The 20,865-nt window shown below is 39.0% G+C and overlaps 1 protein-coding gene across 9 annotated transcripts in view; it reads left to right on the forward strand.

The window, feature by feature from the left end:
- grin1a (glutamate receptor, ionotropic, N-methyl D-aspartate 1a) overlaps positions 1 to 20,865 on the forward strand; it is a 61,307-nt gene that overhangs the window by 19,435 nt on the left and 21,007 nt on the right. For 4 of the 9 annotated variants that reach the window (XM_059357434.1, XM_059357438.1, XM_059357441.1 and 1 more), the window contains exons 4-19: positions 570 to 632; positions 1,418 to 1,515; positions 1,947 to 2,068; positions 5,243 to 5,417; positions 6,521 to 6,665; positions 8,133 to 8,219; positions 8,654 to 8,798; positions 9,107 to 9,237; positions 11,253 to 11,417; positions 12,329 to 12,447; positions 12,819 to 12,931; positions 15,571 to 15,719; positions 17,045 to 17,202; positions 17,760 to 17,921; positions 20,161 to 20,270; positions 20,639 to 20,784. In XM_059357434.1, coding sequence (XP_059213417.1) covers positions 570 to 632; positions 1,418 to 1,515; positions 1,947 to 2,068; positions 5,243 to 5,417; positions 6,521 to 6,665; positions 8,133 to 8,219; positions 8,654 to 8,798; positions 9,107 to 9,237; positions 11,253 to 11,417; positions 12,329 to 12,447; positions 12,819 to 12,931; positions 15,571 to 15,719; positions 17,045 to 17,202; positions 17,760 to 17,921; positions 20,161 to 20,270; positions 20,639 to 20,784 — 2,088 coding nt within the window. The remainder of the gene's footprint in view (positions 1 to 569; positions 633 to 1,417; positions 1,516 to 1,946; positions 2,069 to 5,242; positions 5,418 to 6,520; positions 6,666 to 8,132; positions 8,220 to 8,653; positions 8,799 to 9,106; positions 9,238 to 11,252; positions 11,418 to 12,328; positions 12,448 to 12,818; positions 12,932 to 15,570; positions 15,720 to 17,044; positions 17,203 to 17,759; positions 17,922 to 20,160; positions 20,271 to 20,638; positions 20,785 to 20,865) is intronic. The other 5 variants (XM_059357435.1, XM_059357440.1, XM_059357437.1 and 2 more) reach the window with 3 other exon arrangements.

Genomic DNA, 20,865 nt, shown 5'->3' on the forward strand with positions numbered 1-20,865 from the left:
AAATAAGAAATTAACTCTTAAAACCAGATAAATTAAAGCTGGAGAGTGCACTGCAAATTATTTGTTTCTTACCAAGATAAAAAAAAATTAGATTTAGAAGTGTTTGATAATTCTAAATGTAAATAATTTATCTTGTTTTAAGAGTTAATTTCTTATTTTAAGCGTTCAACATGCTTATTTCTAGATTTCTTCTAGTCAAGGTAAATTATCTGTCCATGCAGCAAGATCATTTCCCTCAGATTTACTGTTTTATCTGGCTTTTAGACATACCTTTTTTTGCAGTGTGATTATTGATTATTGCTTTAACGCTTCCAGCCTCATTCATTCTCATGCATTGAATCCAATAAACACATTTCCCTGATCCTCAACACTGTTTAACTTCCATGATTTCTGCATTATTTTTTCTTCCAAAGTGGTCGACTCTGATGTTTTGCAAGCCCCACGGTTAAAGCTCCCAATTTGAAGCAGAAAAGTGGAGATTTGTTGGAATGCTTTACTGCCCTCCATTTTCAACTGTTTATAATATTTTTCTGTGTCTGCATATTTTCTCTGTGCACATTACTCATCAGAATAAAAAAAGGAACTATGAAAACCTCGACCAACTGTCCTATGACAACAAGCGAGGACCTAAGGTATATTTGCATGGTCAATGCACGCCGCCCACCAACTTTCCAAACGTAGCAACTAGAAACCAGCCCAAACCAGTCACCAGCCGACCCAGAAATGTTCCTCTCTCTTGGTAGCACGTGTTTTCTTTCTATTTTTTACTTTGAGACATTTCCCTATGATTTAAATGAAAGAATGATTTTGGTATGAAAAATCTATAATTTTCGGTCATTCAAGAAAAAGAGTTTCAGTGAACAGCGCCCCCGCTTTTATCATTTTCATTTTCTCCTTCAATAAAGGAATGCATGAACTCAGAACACACATACTCACACACACAAAAAAAAAGAGTTTGCAAGTCCATTCCTTTGTGGAGAACCGGTAGTGTGGGACAAAACCGTTTCCCCGATGCTACTTCCTCCTGTTCTGTAGCACTTTCCCTAGTTTTCAGCAGTTTTTTTGTTGGGGGAAAACGTCCCCCTCACCCCCCTCTTCACCCGTTTTTAGTTACTGGTTGCATTGACCTTCTTCTTCCCCCCTACCTAACACATGCACGTCCTTCTTTGGAGCCTTGATAACCCTCAGTTTGCATGCGAACAAATGCAAAAGTTTTTTTTCCCTTCAAGCTTTTTTTTTTATTTTTATTTTTTTAGTTCAGCCGGTTCCCCTGGATCGCTTCTTTCCTTTTTAATCTCTGTCTCCCGTTTTCAAACTAAATCGACTCAAGCTCAGAGCAAGAACAGGTAAAAGGCAGCATGGTGTCTGAGGTAGCGAAAAAGTAGCTGGCTTGACCTTTCTTATGCCCTGATCACAGGCAGAGAAAGTCCTCCAGTTCAGCCAGGAGACTAACTTAACTGCCCTGCTGCTGGAGGCCAAAGAGCTGGAGGCCCGAGTCATCATCCTGTCGGCAAGGTGAGATCTTAAAACACAAATACTGCATCAATTTAACCCTCTGGAGGCTCCAAAACATGCTCCAAATCCAGACTTCTTCATGACATCGAGACTAGAAAACAAAGCAGCGTGGAGCCCTACTGTAAAAGACACAAAATGACCAAAAAAAGACACAAAATGTCTAAAAAAAGACACGAAATGACCAAAAAAGACACACAATGACTAAAATAGTCACAAAATTACTAAAAAAGACACAAAATGACCCAAAAAAGAAACAAAATGACAAAAAAAGACACAAAATGACTACAAAAAGACACAAAATGACCAAAAAAAGATACAAAATGACTAAAAAAAGACACGAAATGACCAAATGAACACAAATCTCTTCCTTTCACTTTCATTAATCATGCTTTTGGTTTAAAAAAAAACAAAAAAATAAATCTTTTGTCCAGTGAGGAGGACGCTGCTGCAGTGTACAAGGCTGCCCGCTTCCTCAACATGACCGGCTCGGGGTACGTGTGGCTGGTGGGCGAGCGGGAGATGTCGGGTAAAGCCCTGACCGAGGCGCCAGACGGTACGTAGATCTGTGGAAAACTAACCCACGGCTTCCACTCAGTGGCCGTAGAGCATCACACACACAGGATTATAGAGGGATTAACCAGTTAACGGTGGATGATTACATGATTAACCCTTTATCGGGCGAAAAACTAGATTTGGTAACTTCAGTGGATAACAAATGGTGTCCCCATGTCTATCTGATGGTGACCCCATGTCTATCTGATGGTGTCCCCATGTCTATCTGATGGTGTCCCCATGTCTATCTGATGGTGACCCCATGTCTATCTGATGGTGACCCCATGTCTATCTGATGGTGTCCCCATGTCTATCTGATGGTGACCCCATGTCTATCTTATGGTGACCCCATGTCTATCTGATGGTGTCCCCATGTCTATCTGATGGTGACCCCATGTCTATCTGATGGTGTCCCCATGTCTATCTGATGGTGACCCCATGTCTATCTGATGGTGTCCCCATGTCTATCTGATGGTGACCCCATGTCTATCTGATGGTGTCCCCATGTCTATCTGATGGTGACCCAATGTCTATCTGATGGTGTCCCCATGTCTATCTGATGGTGACCCCATGTCTATCTAATGGTGACACCATGTCTATCTGATGGTGACCCCATGTCTATCTGACGGTGACCCCACGACATCTGATCAATCAGTAGGATAATAATATAATAATAACTTTATGGACCTGGACCTCCAATGTAAAAATAAAAAATTTAGAAAAAAAATCTGCAGGAAACAGTCGTACAAACAGAGTTATTCTTCAATGAGAAAAAGTTGCAAATTTTCGCTTGTAGATTGGCGAAAAACTAGATTTGGTAACTTCAGTGGATAACAAATGGTGTCCCCATGTCTATCTGATGGTGACCCCATGTCTATCTGATGGTGACCCCATTTCTATCTGATGGTGTCCCAATGTCTATCTGATGGTGACTCCATGTCTATCTGATGGTGACACCATGTCTATCTGATGGTGACTCCATGTCTATCTGATGGTGACACCATGTCTATCTGATGGTGACCCCATGTCTATCTGATGGTGACCCCACGACATCTGACCAATCAGTAGGATAATAATATAATAATAACTTTATGGACCTGGACCTCCAATGTAAAAATTAAAAATTTAGAAAAAAAATCTGCAGGAAACAGTCGTACAAACAGAGTTATTCTTCAATGAGAAAAAGTTGCAAATTTACTAGATTAAAGTGAAAAAAGTCGCATATTTACGAGAAAAAAGTGGAAAAGAAAAAACTTTTTCTCGCAGTTTCACTACTTTAAATCTAATAAATCTGCACATTTTTTTCTCGTAGATTCGCCACTTTAATCTTGTCTACTTATTTACCATTAATTTGAGATTTTTTGGTCATAAATTTGCAACTTTTTTCTCAAAATATTCCCCCCCTGCCCCGGGTCCGTATGTATGTAATAACCTCAAAAATTCTCTAGGGTTGAAATTCGTAATTTGCAAGTATTTCAATGAGTGTCCTATTAAGGGTTAACTGTGTGTGAATGCTTGTTGTGTGTTGAGCGTTTAAACGTTTAAGCATCAAGTGTTTAAAGGTTTAAATGTGCTGTGTGTCGCGGAACACTTTTAGTTTAATAAAAGTAAATCCATTGTGCTATTCTGCCATATTAATGCCCTGATTTCTACAAATGAATTACAAAAGGAGAGTTTTGCAACACTTTACTGGTAGACTGGTAAGCTACAACAGCCTTTTTTTTAATGTCTCTATCCCTGGATTTTTTCGCACAAGTATCTCACAATATTTTATCACTTTGTGGTCACAAAACGTCAAGTCTTCCCCTCCTCAGGCACTCTAACACCAACCAACCCCTGCAGAGCGTCTGTTGTCCTGTCCGTGTCCATGTTACACCGCGAGGGTTGTCGGACCTGGTTGCAATCAGAAAACTTAGCTGAAGTTGGATTGTTGCTTTGTTTTTAAATTGAGTTGAATTCTGATGGTAGTTTCTGTTTTTTCCTAACACTAATAATGCCTGTGCTCATTCCCTAAACCAGTGATTCCCAACCTTTTTCTTGAGGGACCCACATTCTTACCATTGTAAACTTTGGCGTGTGACACATATCTTTGTAATCAGTGTAGTTTCTGCTTTTACGGGACACCAAGTTTGTGTGGACTTTGTGTGTTTGTGTGGAATTTACACGTACACTGTAAAAATGTCCCGTTGTTTTTACAGAAGAAAACAGCTGTGGCAGCTGTGGTTACTAGAATATTGTATTTAAAAAATACAGTACATATGTCAACATCCTCAACATCCTAAAACTGTAGTAATTTAAAAACAAAAAAATACATTTTAAAGTTGTAAATTATAGCGTCCTTTATTGCTAATTTAACAGGATGATGCAGCTTTTATATTAATTATTTATGCAAAATTTACATGCAGATTTTGCTTATTTATTGTGCATTGAATACCAGTAAATTAACATTCAGTTATTTTTTATTGTACACTGAATACCAGTAAAATTTACAAGTTGTTCTGTAAAGTTATTTACATTTGTACTGTATTTTTTGCAGAATTATTCTGGCAACCACAGCTGACAGTTTTTTTCTGTAAAAGCAACAGAATTTTTTTTACAGTGTATATGCAAATAACTTACCGGTACTGTTGAAAAAAGCAGACATTCAAACTAGCATGAAGCCTCGCCATGTGTTGAGAGCTTGTAGATTGGCTTTTTTTCCCCAAATTTATAGGTATAGATGTATATATTTTACCCATTATATTTATTAGAAACCTTAAAATCAAGAGGGCTTTGCGACCCCCCGTGGATCTTTGGCACCCCCCCGGTTGGGAATCACTGCCCTAAACCTTAGCTGCTAGGGCAGATATAAAAATAAAAAAAAGATCCAACTTCAAGGGACTCTTTACACATGCTGTGAAAAGGTCATGAGTGACAGCATCAGCAAAATGATCCATTTTATCCCGCTGCCTCCTCTTATAAACCACTAGATATTTTATATATTTCTGGAGTTTTCTTCCCTGAGACTAACCGGTGGTGAAGATGGATCATGCAGCTGATGTCTGACCTTTATTCAGGATGTCTAAACCGGAGGCCCTATAAGTTTTTTATCCACTTTGTGCATTGCAAAAGGCTCCAGAGAAGGCTGTGCTTGGCTCAGGTTGGTGATTATGTTTCTGTTGTTGGCTGGTCTCAGGTCTGATCGGCCTCCAGCTCATCAACGGGAAGAATGAGTCGGCACATATCAATGACGCGGTGGCTGTGGTGGCCCAGTCCATCCAGGAGCTCTTTGAGAAGGAGAACATCACAGAACCCCCCAGAGGATGTGTGGGCAACACCAACATCTGGAAAACAGGGCCGCTCTTTAAACGGTAAGCTCCAATACACATATAATAGGTGATAAAAGTTATCAAAATCTAAGGTTTGTTTAGTCATGTTCTGGTTCAGTTATTATAATATTATGATAAAGCAGACAGTAGTGGGGCGGCATGAATTAAATATATCATACCAGTTGTTCATTTTGGGATAAAAGCACCAAATTTGGCAGATGTGTTGATAAATATATTGGGAACAAAACTGGATATTGAACCATCACAAACTCAGACCCTGGTTGCTGTGGCAGCCATTTTTTAAAAATAGGCTCACTTTGCACCGTATTACGTCAACTTCCTGATATGATATCCTGGCATGATTTTTACCAAATGGATTCCTTAGATCTGTTTTCATAAGATAGTTTCATTAGATAGATATGATGATAAAATGAAGCCCGCTAAGCCCAATAACACTTTTCAGTCACCAATATTTATGTAAACTTATTAACTCTATGCTTATGTATACTGACACTGTGTCAATTAATGTAATATGGGCATACTACGTGCCTGATTTATTTATTTATTTACGTTGTTTATAATCATTAATGTGATGTCAGCCTTTAATTGCTAGCTGCAGCTAATGGCTAATAATAACATGATACTTTTGAAAATGAGTATCGTATACGGATACATTTTAGTATTGATACTTTTTTGAGTATCGATACTTTTGACAACCCTACTCTGCAGTTCCCCTCAGTCCCTAAATGTTTTCCACCTTTTTTGTCAGTTTTGACCCAAAAGGTGCCCTAGAGAATGACATGTTTATCAGTTTTTTCCCCAGAATGTACCAGAAATGACTATATTTGTCACTTCCAAGTGACAAGTGAGTTCCTCCTGACCCACTTAGGGTGGTTTTCTCAGCCGCATAATAAAGAATAAATGCGGCGCTTCCAAACAGATGCGATGCCAAAAACAGCAGATATGATCACAGCTCACCACCCACAGCCAACAGCTCTGCGTCTCACTGAGCTGAGAGTGTTTTCTGCCCGACGACACAGTGTAAAACGCTCTATGACTCTCCTAATAGGTGTCACACGATAGCCATGCATGGACACATGTTTGCTCATTCACGCAAATAATCCTTTTCCGTTTGTTCGCCTCAGGGTGCTGATGTCCTCCAAATACCCAGAGGGCCTGACAGGACGCGTAGAGTTCAATGACGACGGAGACAGGAAGTACGCCCATTACAGTATCCTCAACTACCAGAAGAGTCGACTCATTCAAGTCGGGATATACAACGGAACACAGGTGAACCTGTGTAACAATTATTAGTTTATTATTAACTCATGATTCCCCTCGTTTATACTCACTGCTCATGTGTTTGTCCTTTCTACTCCATGTACATCTTTTTTCTTTCATTCTTTCTGGACATGAAGCTCCAATTTTCTATCTATTGTGAGTGCAGTTTAATGTAGGGCAGCTCAGAAACAGTGTAGGTCAGCCAAAACTAACATCTGACTGCCACAGTCTGTCATAGTGAATTAGAGGGTTTATCAAATATGTTTAATAAATGTGGATGTAAATGTAACATCCTCTCTCAGTCTGTTTAATCACTGACAAAAGCCTTTACATGTCTGGTGGAAAATTAAACCGTTAGAAGTCAGCATAAACAAAGATTTAGGGTATTTCAAGTTATCAGTTTATTTTTGTTAGAATAGGCTGCTGTAGCATCCTGTAACTTTTAATGCGATCATGCTTCAGGGGAGAGTCATTTGTCCACTGTTAACTGCATTCAACTCTAAATGGAGAGCAGGAGCTGCACATTAAATCCAGTAATATATTTAATGAGTTCTGGGTATAATATAGGGCTTAAGGGAGAACAAATAACAAATTACAAATTGTTAATTTCTCAGATACACTTCAGGCCAAAAGTTTGGAAGCATTTTAAATGTTCTGTTCACAATGTCTTTCTTAAAAACCAGTGTGTATTCTTTGTATTTCTGGATGTGTTTACTACATGATCAGACTTTACCTTTATTGAATTTAACCATTTTCCTCCATTGACCTTTAGGTAAACATTGATGTTATCAGACCATTGCTCAGTGCAAAAGTAAAAAACAAATCACAGTTTGCATTATTCACTTTAGCTCTTTGTCTTTTGAGAGTTTGGATCCAAAAATCCCAATAAATCTCAACTGTGTTCATATCTCTGACAAACTACCACAGAAATGGATCAAACTGAAGCAGCTGAGTAAAGAAACAGATTTATGCATTAAGGAAAGAAGGAAACACAAAGTCTAAGCAATAAAAACCCAAAGACCGAGTCAAAATGTGTTCTAATAAGTGACTCTTTATATAATAATCACCTTTATTTTGTTGCAAAGTATAGCAATGAAACTATGATCTTTTTGTGTACAAATTTGATCTTGCTTCCAAACTTTTGGCCTGTAGTGTAAATTACAAAGCTGTGCCTGTATATTGTTGAGATAATTCTTGCCCTATTATAACACATTTTCAGTTAATATTTAAATGGGCCAGGCAAGAAAACACAGCTAATAGAAAGGACTGTGAGCACTTGAGTTGGCTGCTGATAGGTGTGATAATAATAATAATAAGATCCTGAGAGCCTCCGGTGTAAGTCAGAGGTTGATGAAGTAATAAAAGAAGCGCTGAGGTGTGCTTATTTAAAGCTGAGTCATTAGTGAAGCTGCAGCCTCATCAGCAGCAGGCCTTCTGTCAGCTCTCACCTATGATACTGTATATATATGCCTGCAGGTGGTGATGAACAATCAGCGGAAGATCATCTGGCCCGGAGGAGAGACTGAGAAACCACAGGGCTTCCAGATGTCCACTCGATTAAAGGTAGGCTCGCTCACTTTGCTGCTGCAACGTGACGTTCTTGTCTCCACAGATCGAGTCGGGACGGCGGCTGATATATACTCGTGTTGGACAGTACGCTGACACTTGTTCCTCATGGGGGGAGTGAAGATAATCCATGCTCATAAAGGCAGAAATGATATATTTGCTCTGACTTTTATCTCTTCAGATTTGTCCTGCAAACAACCTCTCATCTGTATCCTTGTCAGTTACTTTTACATTCATCCGTGTGTCTTTGTGTCCATGTGTATCTGGGAGTTTGTACATGGGTATTTGTGTATCCGCCGGGTTTTTCCAAGTGTTTTTTTTCTCTCTCTCTCTCTCTCTTTCTCTCTCTCTCTTTTTTTGAAGTCCCTCGGGATCGAAACGGTTCCAGCTCTGACTATGTGATAAACAGCTTTCTGTCCCGTCTGTTGTAGATAGTGACAATACACCAGGAGCCATTTGTGTATGTGAAACCCACTCAGCCGGATGGAACATGCAAGGAGGAAATGACATTAAATGGAGTCTTAATTAAAAAGGTTATCTGCACTGGGCCCAATGAGACCATCCCAGGTAACCTATCAGGGACGTTTCCATTATCACTGTGCTTTTACTGCACCCGCCAAACACCCACTGGAGATGCATACATATATATGCAGTAGGTATCTATATATGTATGCATGTAGCTGAGTGTGCCATTCAGAATGAGTGCTGGTCGGGATGCTGGGACATGCTTGGTCTGGATGCTGGTGTGACTGTGTGTGGTCGTCTGCAGTGCACTCTGTCACGCATTCTGTTCAGTCTACATGCGCCGCCTTTGGATTAAAAAAAACTAAAATCGTGTTTCCTTTAAGAATGATTGTAACTCTTAACTGATGCTGGTTTTGTTACAGGACGCCCAATTGTACCCCAATGTTGTTACGGATTCTGTATCGACCTCCTTATCAAGTTGGCTATGACCATGAACTTCACCTATGAGGTGCACCTGGTGGCTGATGGGAAGTTCGGAACTCAGGAGAGGGTCAGTTTTTTTACATTCTCATTGCCATATATCTCGTATTTTAGCACCAGGCGCAGGTTGCACGCATTACCTCACATTCAATGCAATACTTAACGTGACTTGAATATTTTTAATCTTCTTACTTTATTCCACTAACAGTAGTGATGTCACTTACTACAGAGACCCACAAATATCCAGCAGGTGAAACTGCCCCTCATCATAAAATTGCTATTGTCCTTTGTTCCCCGCTCTGGGAACAAAGGAAAAAAGATTTTAGAAAAAAGGTCCTATGTTCCCCGTTTTTCCCAAAAAGGGTCCTATGTTCCCCTGTAGCAATACATACCAGGGAGCATAGGACCCTGTTGCTGGGTTAGGGCTAGGGTTAGGGTTAGGGTAGGGTTTAGGATTGGGTTAGGGTAGGGTAGGGTTAGGGTAGGGTTTAGGGTAGGGGTAGGGTAGGGTTAGGGTAGGGTGAGGGTAGGGTTTAGGATAGGTTTAGGGTTAGGGTAGGGTTTAGGATAGGTTTAGGGTTAGGGTAGGGTTTAGGATAGGGTTAGGGTAGGGTTTAGGATAGGTTTAGGGTTAGGGTTAGGGTAGGGTTTAGGGTAGGGTGAGGGTAGGGTTTAGGATAGGGTTAGGGTAGGGTTTAGGATAGGTTTAGGGTTAGGGTAGGGTTTAGGATAGGTTTAGGGTTAGGGTAGGGTTTAGGGTAGGTTTTTGTTAAAACGCAGCACTCTTGGAGAGTGCTACGGGGGGCACGGGCGCAGGGGATCAGGCAGATAAAAATCTTTTTATTTCCTTTTTATAGTTATGCTTTAATAAAAGCTGATAAAAAATATTTTAGGATAGGGTTAGGGTAGGGTTTAGGATAGGTTTAGGGTTAGGGTTAGGGTAGGGTTTAGGGTAGGGTGAGGGTAGGGTTTAGGATAGGGTTAGGGTAGGGTTTAGGATAGGTTTAGGGTAGGGTGAGGGTAGGGTTTAGATTCGGGTTAAAGCGCAGCACTCTAAAAGAGTGCTACGGAGGGCACGGGCACAGGAGGACCAATTCGATATATCTCTCTTAAAAGTTCTTTAAACGAGAGGGGTTTTCTTTAATAAAAGGGTTAGGGTTAGTTAGGGTAGGGTTAGTTAGGATTAGGGGTAGGGTTAGGGTTAGGCTAGTTTGCTAACAAGTGCTACTGTCGTTGGTGTTAATGTTGGGTTTGTTACCAGTGCTAAATAGTTGTCTAGTTTCAAAATGTGGTTATACTACTCATACACTAACTTAAAGTTTACTAATGCAAAATAATCAATTCTGTCTGATGGTAACGTGTGTTTAGGCTGAATGGAGCGATTTTTAGTCAAGTCAAAGTTTATTTATAGACATTTAAAAACAACCTCAGTTGACCAAAGTGTTGTACAGTTATTAAAATATAATAAAAAAAATCATACACAAATATAGTTATAAATAAAAACAATGAAAACAATAAAATAGTAATAAAAACTCAATCTAAAAACAGAGTTTGAGTGAAAAAGGACTTAAAAGAATAAAAAGTAATCGATGAATTATAATTTCAGTCCATGGATCAATAGTTTTTTCATAACTGTCTGTTTGAGAATGATCATTTCTCCTGTACTCAATAATTCACACGAAAGCTTTAGAGGCTATAATTCAAATCACTTTGACAATATGAAAGGAGTCTTTTAACCTAGAAAGAATTATCACCTGAATGTGCAGCTTTTCAGAGCTTCATAACAAGTTTCAGCTCATTTTTTTAATGTTCAATCACTCACCTCTAACCCAGAACAAGCCTGTCGTCCTGCAGGCCTGAAGACGATATTCTACACTTTACTTCAGCACACGATCTTATCATTTTCTCTGAAAACGAGCCAGATTGCTTATGTAAGACAGAGCCAGTTTCAAAGATATGGAGAGTACTTGAATCCCCACCAGGCTTAACCCAAATCCTTACAAGCCCGGGAACACTCTGTGGTCTAGACGACAGCAGGTTGATGGCTGATTCTCATAATAACACCTTTCTTTCCTGGGACTTCAGGTGAACAACAGTAACAAGAAAGAGTGGAATGGCATGATGGGAGAGCTCCTGGGGGGCCTGGCTGACATGATTGTAGCCCCGCTGACTATAAACAACGAACGAGCCCAGTACATAGAGTTCTCCAAACCCTTTAAATATCAAGGTCTCACCATCCTCGTTAAAAAGGTACGTGCTCACCTTTAAGACCAGTTAATGCTCTAATGATCAAATCATCTCTGGGGAGTTGCAAGTATATTTTTCAGATGTGAAATCTTCTCAACTTCAAGGCAGTTTTTATCTCTTGTGCAGCTTCTGTATGCCAAATACCAAAACCCTAATATAATACAACCAACTGTTATTGTGTAACTTGATTTCTACTGCACAAACTGACTGTGGACCAATGCTATATATATATATATATATATATATATATATATATATATATATATATATATATATATACTAGGGCTGCACAAGTATGGCCAAAATGACAATCATGATTATTTTTGATCAATATTGTAATCATGATTATTAATCACGATTGCAGCAGCAGGACATACACACTGTACTGCTACAGAGCTAACTGTTAGCCTGTTAGCACATACACACTGTACTGCTACAGAGCTAACTGTTAGCCTGTTGGCACATACACACTGTACTGAAATTGTACTGTGTCTGAAATTCAAACACGGTTAAGGAGATGTGCTAAATTGTCAGTGGTGGAAAAAGTATTCAGATCTCTTCCTTCAGTAAAAGTCTCTTTTTTAAAACATTTTTTTACATCTATTTTTGGTCATTTTGTGTTTTTTTTGATCATTTTTACATCTATTTTTGGTCATTTTGTGTCCTTTTTTGGTCATTTTTACATCTATTTTTGGTCATTTTGTGTCTTTTTTGGTCATGTTTACATCTATTTTTGGTCATTTTTTGCAAACTTACTGAAGTAAAATTACTTAAAGTATCAGTGGAAAGTGTGCTTGGAACAGTTGGAGAAAACATACAAAATTTCTAATTATACAGCAAAAACTGGTCAGAAAATCTGGCTAAAAAAAGTTGTGTATTATGAGTGAATAACCAGCTGTGGTGTGTGTTTTCAGGAAATCCCTCGCAGTACTCTGGACTCGTTCATGCAGCCGTTCCAAAGCACACTGTGGCTGTTGGTGGGTCTTTCGGTGCATGTGGTGGCGGTGATGCTTTACCTACTAGACCGGTTCAGGTACAAGGGGGACCTGTGTGTGTGTGTGTGTGCGTGTGCCCATGTGTGTGTTTATGTGTAATCACGACCGAATCTGAGAACGTGTGTGTGTGTGTGTGTACATGTGTAAACATGCCCTCCTGAGCTGCAGATCTTCCCTCGGTGTGGACCAGAGGCAGACAGAGGTGAAGATTGCCTCCAGCCATCCCACCGCTCTGTCACTGTGTCTCTGTCTCTTTTCTTTCCCAGTTCGTCTTCCTCTTTGCTTTTGCTCGCTCATCTTCAGTTCCCTTCCCTTCCTGCCTGGGGTCGCCAGGGTTTTCCTTCCCTTCTACAGGTTTTTCTCATTTCTCACTTTATCTCCTGCAACCCTCCTAATCTCTTCCTTCTAGCCCGTTTGGAAGATTTAAAGTAAACAGTGAAGAAGAAGAAGAAGACGCCCTCACCTTATCGTCTGCTATGTGGTTCTCCTGGGGAGTGTTGCTGAACTCTGGTATCGGAGAAGGTGAGTTAAAAAAACATCACTCGTAGGTTCGTAGATTGGAGGCCCGAGAGCAAAAAACACACACTGGAGATAAAGTAAGGTCTCAATAACGGCCTTTTTCTTTGCTCACAGGTAAAATTATGCAGATTTGGGGCCGGATTCACAAAACATTCTTAAGAAAAAATTAATCTTAAGTGCCACTTTTTTCTTAACTCTGCTCATATTTTTTTTTTTTTTAACATTTGGTATTCATGAAGAAATTCTTATATTTTCTTCTTTTTTTTCATAACTTTCTTCTTGAAAACAAATTTCTTCTCAAATTTCTTCACACCTTTAAGAGAAGCCCTCAGCAGTCTGAAAACAGCTGCAGTGGAAAGATAAATCTTTATATGGATTTACTTGGACAAATTTGTATGACATTTATTACATTCTTTTAATATTTAGTTTAGCCCTAGACTAATTTGTTATTTTGGCAGTTGAAATATAATTAAATGTCCTTTCAGTCTGTTACATGTGACATTATTCATAGATTACACTACAATGTTCTCTTAATAAATCATGGAGGCAGCTGTTGTATTTGATACTGCTTAATTAATCACTATGAACACATTATTTAGGCAGACAAAGTTACTGAAACCATGTCCTTATTATTATTAGATGGAAGTTCTTTGGGGGGCAGTGAGAAAACTAGGAAGTTCCTAAGAATCCGGCCCCAGATTGACAAAAGTGTTCTTAAGATAAAACTTCTTTAGAAAGAAAATAAGATGTTCCTAAGAATGTTCTTAAATGATATTTGCCATTTTTTTCTTAATAATTGTCGTATGTCTTATAAAACTTCTTAGAAACAGCTTTCAGATTATGTCAACCTCTTCTATGAGGCATTTATTGTTGACCTGCTACCTCCCCCTAAACATCCACTGCCCACAACCACCAGAAAGCTTTTTGAACAATAACAGGATAATTATCCAAATATATCAATCTACACAGCATTATAATTATCCAAATATAACATGAGTTCAAAACAATATAAAATCAGGACTGAAAATCTCCATCAAAACACCGGTAAATATTGTGTCTCTCCTAGAAGACTGTAATACTGTTGAGTACTTTGGTCTCTCCACAGTTTTCCAGCTGTATAAAGAGCAGCATCAAGGTGTTTGTGGCTCCAGACGTTGCCTCACTGTCATGTTTTTCTTTGAGAATGACAAATTAGTTCCTTTTAAATCACATGTTGTAAAGAAGGACGGTGAAGCAGTTCCTCTTTTAACACCAGACACCTGTTGCCTCGGCTCGTTTCATTTGTCCGCCAGTTTCCCTTTTCATGTCGGCTATTTTTAGAAGGCTATATTTGTACCTCTTTGTAAAGATTATGCAAAACTATACGAGTAGAGGGTTTATTATGATCATTGTTATCAGCAGTATCTGTAGTATTAAATGGTCGACCTGTTACCTGAAGGAGCAGTGTTCTTTCTGTCATATTCTGCTTGTACTTTTCCAGTCCTGCATTATCAGTAGACTTCTTTTAATGCACAATACCTCTGAATTTATGACAGAATTAGAAGATCTAATTTTTTTCAGTTCGCTGTAATCTGCAATCTTACCACTAAATGCCACTCAAGCTTACACGCTGCTCTTTTCACAGAACAATCATTTTCTACCTAACTACATGAAACGACTGAGCTGAAAGGTTATGTTGTGAATTAATTTGAAGATGTAATAAAATATCAGACATATAGCAGTTTAAAATGCATCACATATGGTTTGGCAAACACACAGAAATCTGACCAACAGTTTCAGTCTCTTTAAAGGAAACTCCTGCTTGATTAACCCATAAGAACCAATGGTGACACCCGTGTAACAAACACTTTAAATCTTCTATATTCTCTTCTTATTTTTTGTTACGAGGCTTAGTTTAAAACCATTTAACAATTCTAATCAGTTATTAGAGTTTCCTGTTATTACATTTAACATGTTCTGACCATATTTCCTGAACACATTAAAGTCACAATTTTGATGTAAGTTATGGAGATGCAAACAAAAAGGCATTTATTATTGATTTATTATTATTTTGTTAATTAAAAACGAATCTGAAAAATAATTTCTTGTTAAACAGCACTATTAATGTCACAATTTTGATAAATGTTGTGGAGATGCAAATTAAAAGGCAAATTTGTGTTTCTGTAAGCAGAAAATGTGTCTCGTTTTTTTTATTTTAAAATCAGTAATATTAGAAACATAAATACCATTAACGCCCAATGTCACATCACAGATCTTTAGGGGTAGTATTTATAAAAAAAAAAAAAACATCATAAATGTGTTCTATGTGGTCCACTTGGTCTGTGGTATATCCCCCATAATTTTCCTTTCTGGGACTGGGTTCTTATGGGTTAATATATAAGCAGCTCTGATTTAGGAAATCCCACTGCACCATTGGAACAATAACAGGAAAAGACCTGGCACATGAACTTTAGGTATAATAGTGACAGAAATAGTGAAACTACGCAGTTGCTGTTCGAACCAAAGACCTGTTTGTGTATCTAGAATATTCTATCTGTTTTGATGATACTTGTCATTAAATCCCACACAGATCTGTCTTTCTAGAAACTCTTGTCGTCTCTTAAGATTTGCCACTACACTTACATTTTGAACTCACCTGACAGGTGCGCCGCGCAGCTTCTCAGCGAGAATCCTGGGTATGGTGTGGGCTGGATTTGCCATGATAATTGTGGCTTCCTATACTGCCAACCTGGCTGCCTTCCTGGTGTTGGACCGGCCTGAGGAGCGCATCACCGGCATCAATGACCCAAGGGTTAGTACGGGGTTAAAAACATCTCTATCTGTATGATAAAACCTACAGACATGGGAGTATCCATTTTGGCCAGACGGTGGCGCTGTTACAGTGAAGTTTTATTCTTGGTCTGTACCATTTATTCTGATATTTTCCTGGATTCTGTGGGTCCAGATAAATCTCTGCATATAGGGCATGCCGATTTGTGTTTAGATACATTTTCTGACTGTTTTAACCCTCTATGGTACGGTGTTGCCCCCATTTTTTGTTAAATTCCTGCAGTGCATCTTTTTAAGTGATGCGATACTTTAACCCTCTGGGGTCTATGATGGTGGCGTCCTGATCAGATCACGTGACGTTTAACCAAAAAACGAGGTCACGTGGAGCGCTGCTATCAACTTTGTTATTACATTATCAGGTTTTATTACATTTTCAATGGACTCAAGTGCAGATTTTTATTACATTATCAGGAATTTATTACATTATTGGTAAAAAAGTGTATTACATTATTGGGAAATGCACTTTATTACATTATTGGTTTAAAAAAAGTGTATTACATTATTGGGAAATGCACTTTATTACGTTATCAAGAATTTATTACATTATCAGGTTTTATTACATTTTCAATGGACTCAAGTGCAGATTTTTATTACATTATCAGGAATTTATTACATTATTGGTAAAAAAAAAGTGTATTACATTATTGGGAAATGCACTTTATTACATTATCAGGAATTTATTACATTATTGGTAAAAAAGTGTATTACATTTTTGGAAAATGCACATTATTACATTATCAGGAATTTATTACATTATTGGTAAAAAAAAAAGTGTATTACATTATTGGAAAATGCACTTTATTACATTATCGGGAATTTATTACATTATCGGGTTTTATTACATTTTCAATTGACTCAAATGCAGATTTTTATTACATTATCAGGAATTTATTACTTTATTGATAAAAAAAAAGTGTATTACATTATTGGGAAATGCACTTTATTACATTATCAGGAATTTATTACATTATTGGTAAAAAAAAAAGTGTATTACATTTTTGGAAAATGCACTTTATTACATTATCAGGAATTTATTACATTATTGGTAAAAAAAAGTGTATTACATTATTGGGAAATGCACTTTATTACATTATCTGGAATTTATTACATTATCGGGTTTTATTACATTTTCAATTGACTCAAGTGCAGATTTTTATTACATTATCGGGAATTTATTACATGATCAGGTTCGACAGACCCCAGTTTGAGAACCGCTGATGTAAGCAATACAGCAATAAGTGGTCATGTCTCGCCTGTTTCAGTCTCTGTCCCTGTGTCTTCATGCAGCTGAGAAACCCATCGGACAAGTTCATCTACGCCACGGTGAAGCAGAGCTCGGTGGACATCTACTTCCGGCGGCAGGTGGAGCTTAGCACCATGTACCGCCACATGGAGAAGCACAACTATGAGAGTGCCGCCGAGGCCATCCAGGCCGTGCGTGACAAGTGAGTCTCGGCCAGGCCGGGCCGACCAGAGCACGAGTCGGCCGGCTGATCGACCTATCAGAAAACACAGCTAGGGCCAGGCTAGCAAAAGCTCAGGGAAGGGGGGTAACTTGGACCTCTTGGACCAGGCGGGAAAGCTGCAGGAATTACTGCGGCGTTCCCTCTGATCCGGGCCCATCCCGTCATCGCCCTAGCCGAGTCAGAAACCAGGGACAGTTTGAGCTGTTGAGTGTGGACGTGTCAAAAAGCACTGGCACCAGTGTGAGGTAAAGCTAACATTGAGTGGAGGAGCACCCTTTTTCAGGTTGTACCCAGACGAACATCTTTGAGATGGGGGGAATCCAATGGGGGACGCGCCCTCACCCATCTGGCATTGGATTTCATTTTCGGCCATAAGCAGCGGTAGAGATTGCTGGTAAACGCTGAATGACACACACGATCTGGTGTGCGAGAGAGAGCGGGGTGGGAGCCGTAAATGTGTATGTAAATCATTGTACTGTTGCACCGTAACCCCCTCCTTCCCCTCCTCCCTCCTCCTCCCTCCCCCTCCCCCACAGCAAGCTGCATGCTTTCATCTGGGACTCTGCGGTGCTGGAGTTTGAAGCCTCGCAGAAGTGCGACCTGGTGACCACGGGAGAGCTGTTTTTCCGTTCGGGCTTTGGCATAGGCATGCGCAAGGACAGCCCCTGGAAACAGAATGTGTCCCTGGCCATTCTCAGGTCTGTCCCAGCCGAAGCTGCATTACTCGTATGACTTTTCTTTTTTTTTGTTTGTTTTATTATCTATTTTATAGGGTTGTCACCATACCAATTATTACATTTTCAAGGGACTCAAGTGCAGATTTTTATTACATTATCGGGGTTATTACATTATCGGGAATTTATTACATTATCAGGTTTTATTACATTTTCAATGGACTCAAGTGCAGATTTTTATTACATTATCGGATATTATCGGGAAGTTATTGCATATCAGGTTTTATTACGTTTTCAATGGACTTAAGTGCAGATTTTTTTTTACATTATCAGGGTTATTACATTATCAGGTTTTATTAAATTTTCAATGGACTCGAGTGCAGATTTTTATTACATTATCGGGGTTATTACATTATTGGGAAGTTATTACATTATCAGGTATTATTACGTTTTCAATGGACCCAAGTGCAGATTTTTATTACATTATCGGGGTTATTACATTATCGGGAATTTATTACATTATCAGGTTTTATTAGATTTTCAATGGACTCAAGTGAAGATTTTTTATTACATTATCGGGGTTATTACATTATCGGGAATTTATTACATTATCGGGAATTTATTACATTTTCAATGGACTCAAGTGCCGATTTTTATTACATTATCGGGGTTATTACATTATCAGGGTTATTACTTTATCTGGGTTATTACATTATCGGGGTTATTACATTATCGGGAATTTATTACATTATCAGGTTTTATTACATTTTCAATGGACTCAAGTGCAGATTTTTATTACATTATCGGATATTATCGGGAAGTTATTACATTATCAGGTTTTATTAGGCCTACATTTTCAATGGACTCAAGTGCAGATTTTTATTACATTATCGGGGTTATTACATTATCAGGTTTTATTAAATTTTCAATGGACTCAAGTGCAGATTTTTATTACATTATCGGATATAATGGGGAAGTTATTACATTATCAGGTTTTATTACATTTTCAATGGACTCAAGTGCAGATTTTTTTATTATAATTTCGAGGTTATTACATTATCAGCAAGTTATTACATTATCAGGTTTTATTACATTTTCAATGGACTCAAGTGCAGATTGAATGAAATGAAATTTTCAACTCGATACCGATACTCAGGAAAATATTTGATACTCGATACCATTTTCGAAACTACAAAGTTAAAAACAAAGACCCCCAAAATTTAACAGAAATAGTTTTATTAACAAGTAAAATGCAACATGTAAAAATGAACAGAACCACAGGTTAAATATTTATAATAAAAAACAGTTGTGCAGAAAAAAAACTGCAACTATGATAACAAGCTTCAGATACTCGATACTTTTGAAAATGAGTATCGTATCCGGATACAACGTTTTAGTATTGATACTTTTTTGAGTATCGATACTTTTGACAACCCTACTATTTTATGATTTCACGGTCACATATTGGACCGTTTATAGCCATCCAATACATCGCCTTATGTTACATCTATCTCTATGTATCTCCCCTCTCCTGCCCTGTCTGTCTGTCTGTCTGTCTGTCTGTCTGTCTGTCTGTCGAACCTGGTCTCACAGGAATCCGTGAAATAGCCACGGATTCGCTTAACTCAAAATCCGTGGAATAGCCACGGAATCGCTCAAATTCCCGTGAAACTGACACGGATTTCGCTACAATGCAAGTTAATGACAGTCATATCCCGTGGCTATTCCTTGGATATTTGTTCCTATTGGTTTGTTCCAAGTCACGTGACTTTCAAGGTTCCGGCGGTCAGAACAAAAAACATGGCGGACAGTTCTCTCATTTTTAGTGAAAAAAAATAAATATTTTGACTTAGTTTCTGCATAAAAATGGATTTTGATCACATTTCTAGCGAGAAATATATGTTTTATTTTCTAAATATTCACTCAGTGAATGTACATAATCATTTTGTATGTTGGAATAGCCACGGGATATGACTGGCATTAACTTGCATTGTAGCTAAATCCGTGTCAGTTTCATGGAAATTTGAGTGATTCCGTGGCTATTCCACGGATTTTGAGTTGAGCGAATCCGTGGCTATTTCACAGATTCCTGTGAGTCCATGTCTGTCTGTCTGTCTGCCTGTCTGTCTGTCAGTGCACCTGTCCTGCTGTCTCTGTCTCAGTTATGTGTTGCTATCTGGGAGTAAGCGGCTCGGATTTTCCCGCCACTCGCGGCGTGTATTAACTCTGTCACTCTCTCTCCACCCACCCCAACCCCCTGCAGTTCTCATGAGAACGGCTTCATGGAAGACCTAGATAAAACCTGGGTGAGATACCAGGAGTGTGACTCACGGAGCAATGCCCCAGCCACACTCACCTTTGAAAACATGGCAGGTATGGTCCATAAGGCGTAGAGAAAGCGTTAAAAGTGATTGGACAAAAACTGCAGTGGTAAGGTACTGTAGCCCTTTTTTGTCCAATACCTTTACAAAAATCGTTGTATTAGTGTCGCCGTGGGTGCTCTGTGGAAGTGTGCCGTACAGTATCTTGTGCTGTGGCTTTTGTGGTTCCAGTAATTAATATAGTGTGTGGATTACAGGAGCTGGTTGCAAAAAAAAACAAACAATAAGCGGGAGCGACCGCTGAGCATGACGATGCATTCATGCTGAGTGGGAGCGGCGGAGTCGGAGAGCAGAAACTCACATCTTTCTACTTCTGTTTTCTCTCTTTCTGTGTTCGTCTGTCTGGTTCGTCACCTGCAGGGGTCTTCATGTTGGTAGCAGGAGGAATAGCGGCAGGGATCTTCCTAATCTTCATTGAAATCGCATATAAGCGCCATAAAGACGCCCGCAGGAAGCAGATGCAGCTGGCCTTTGCGGCCGTCAATGTTTGGAGGAAGAACCTGCAGGTAGGATTGATCGTTGATCGTTCATCCCCTCTGCTTGCTCACAGCCAGAAAAGGTGGAAAAGGCGGAGACCGGGGGGTGCA

Source organism: Centropristis striata, chromosome 19 (assembly GCF_030273125.1).
Source record: "Centropristis striata isolate RG_2023a ecotype Rhode Island chromosome 19, C.striata_1.0, whole genome shotgun sequence".
In the NCBI taxonomy this organism is placed as follows: domain Eukaryota; kingdom Metazoa; phylum Chordata; class Actinopteri; order Perciformes; family Serranidae; genus Centropristis; species Centropristis striata.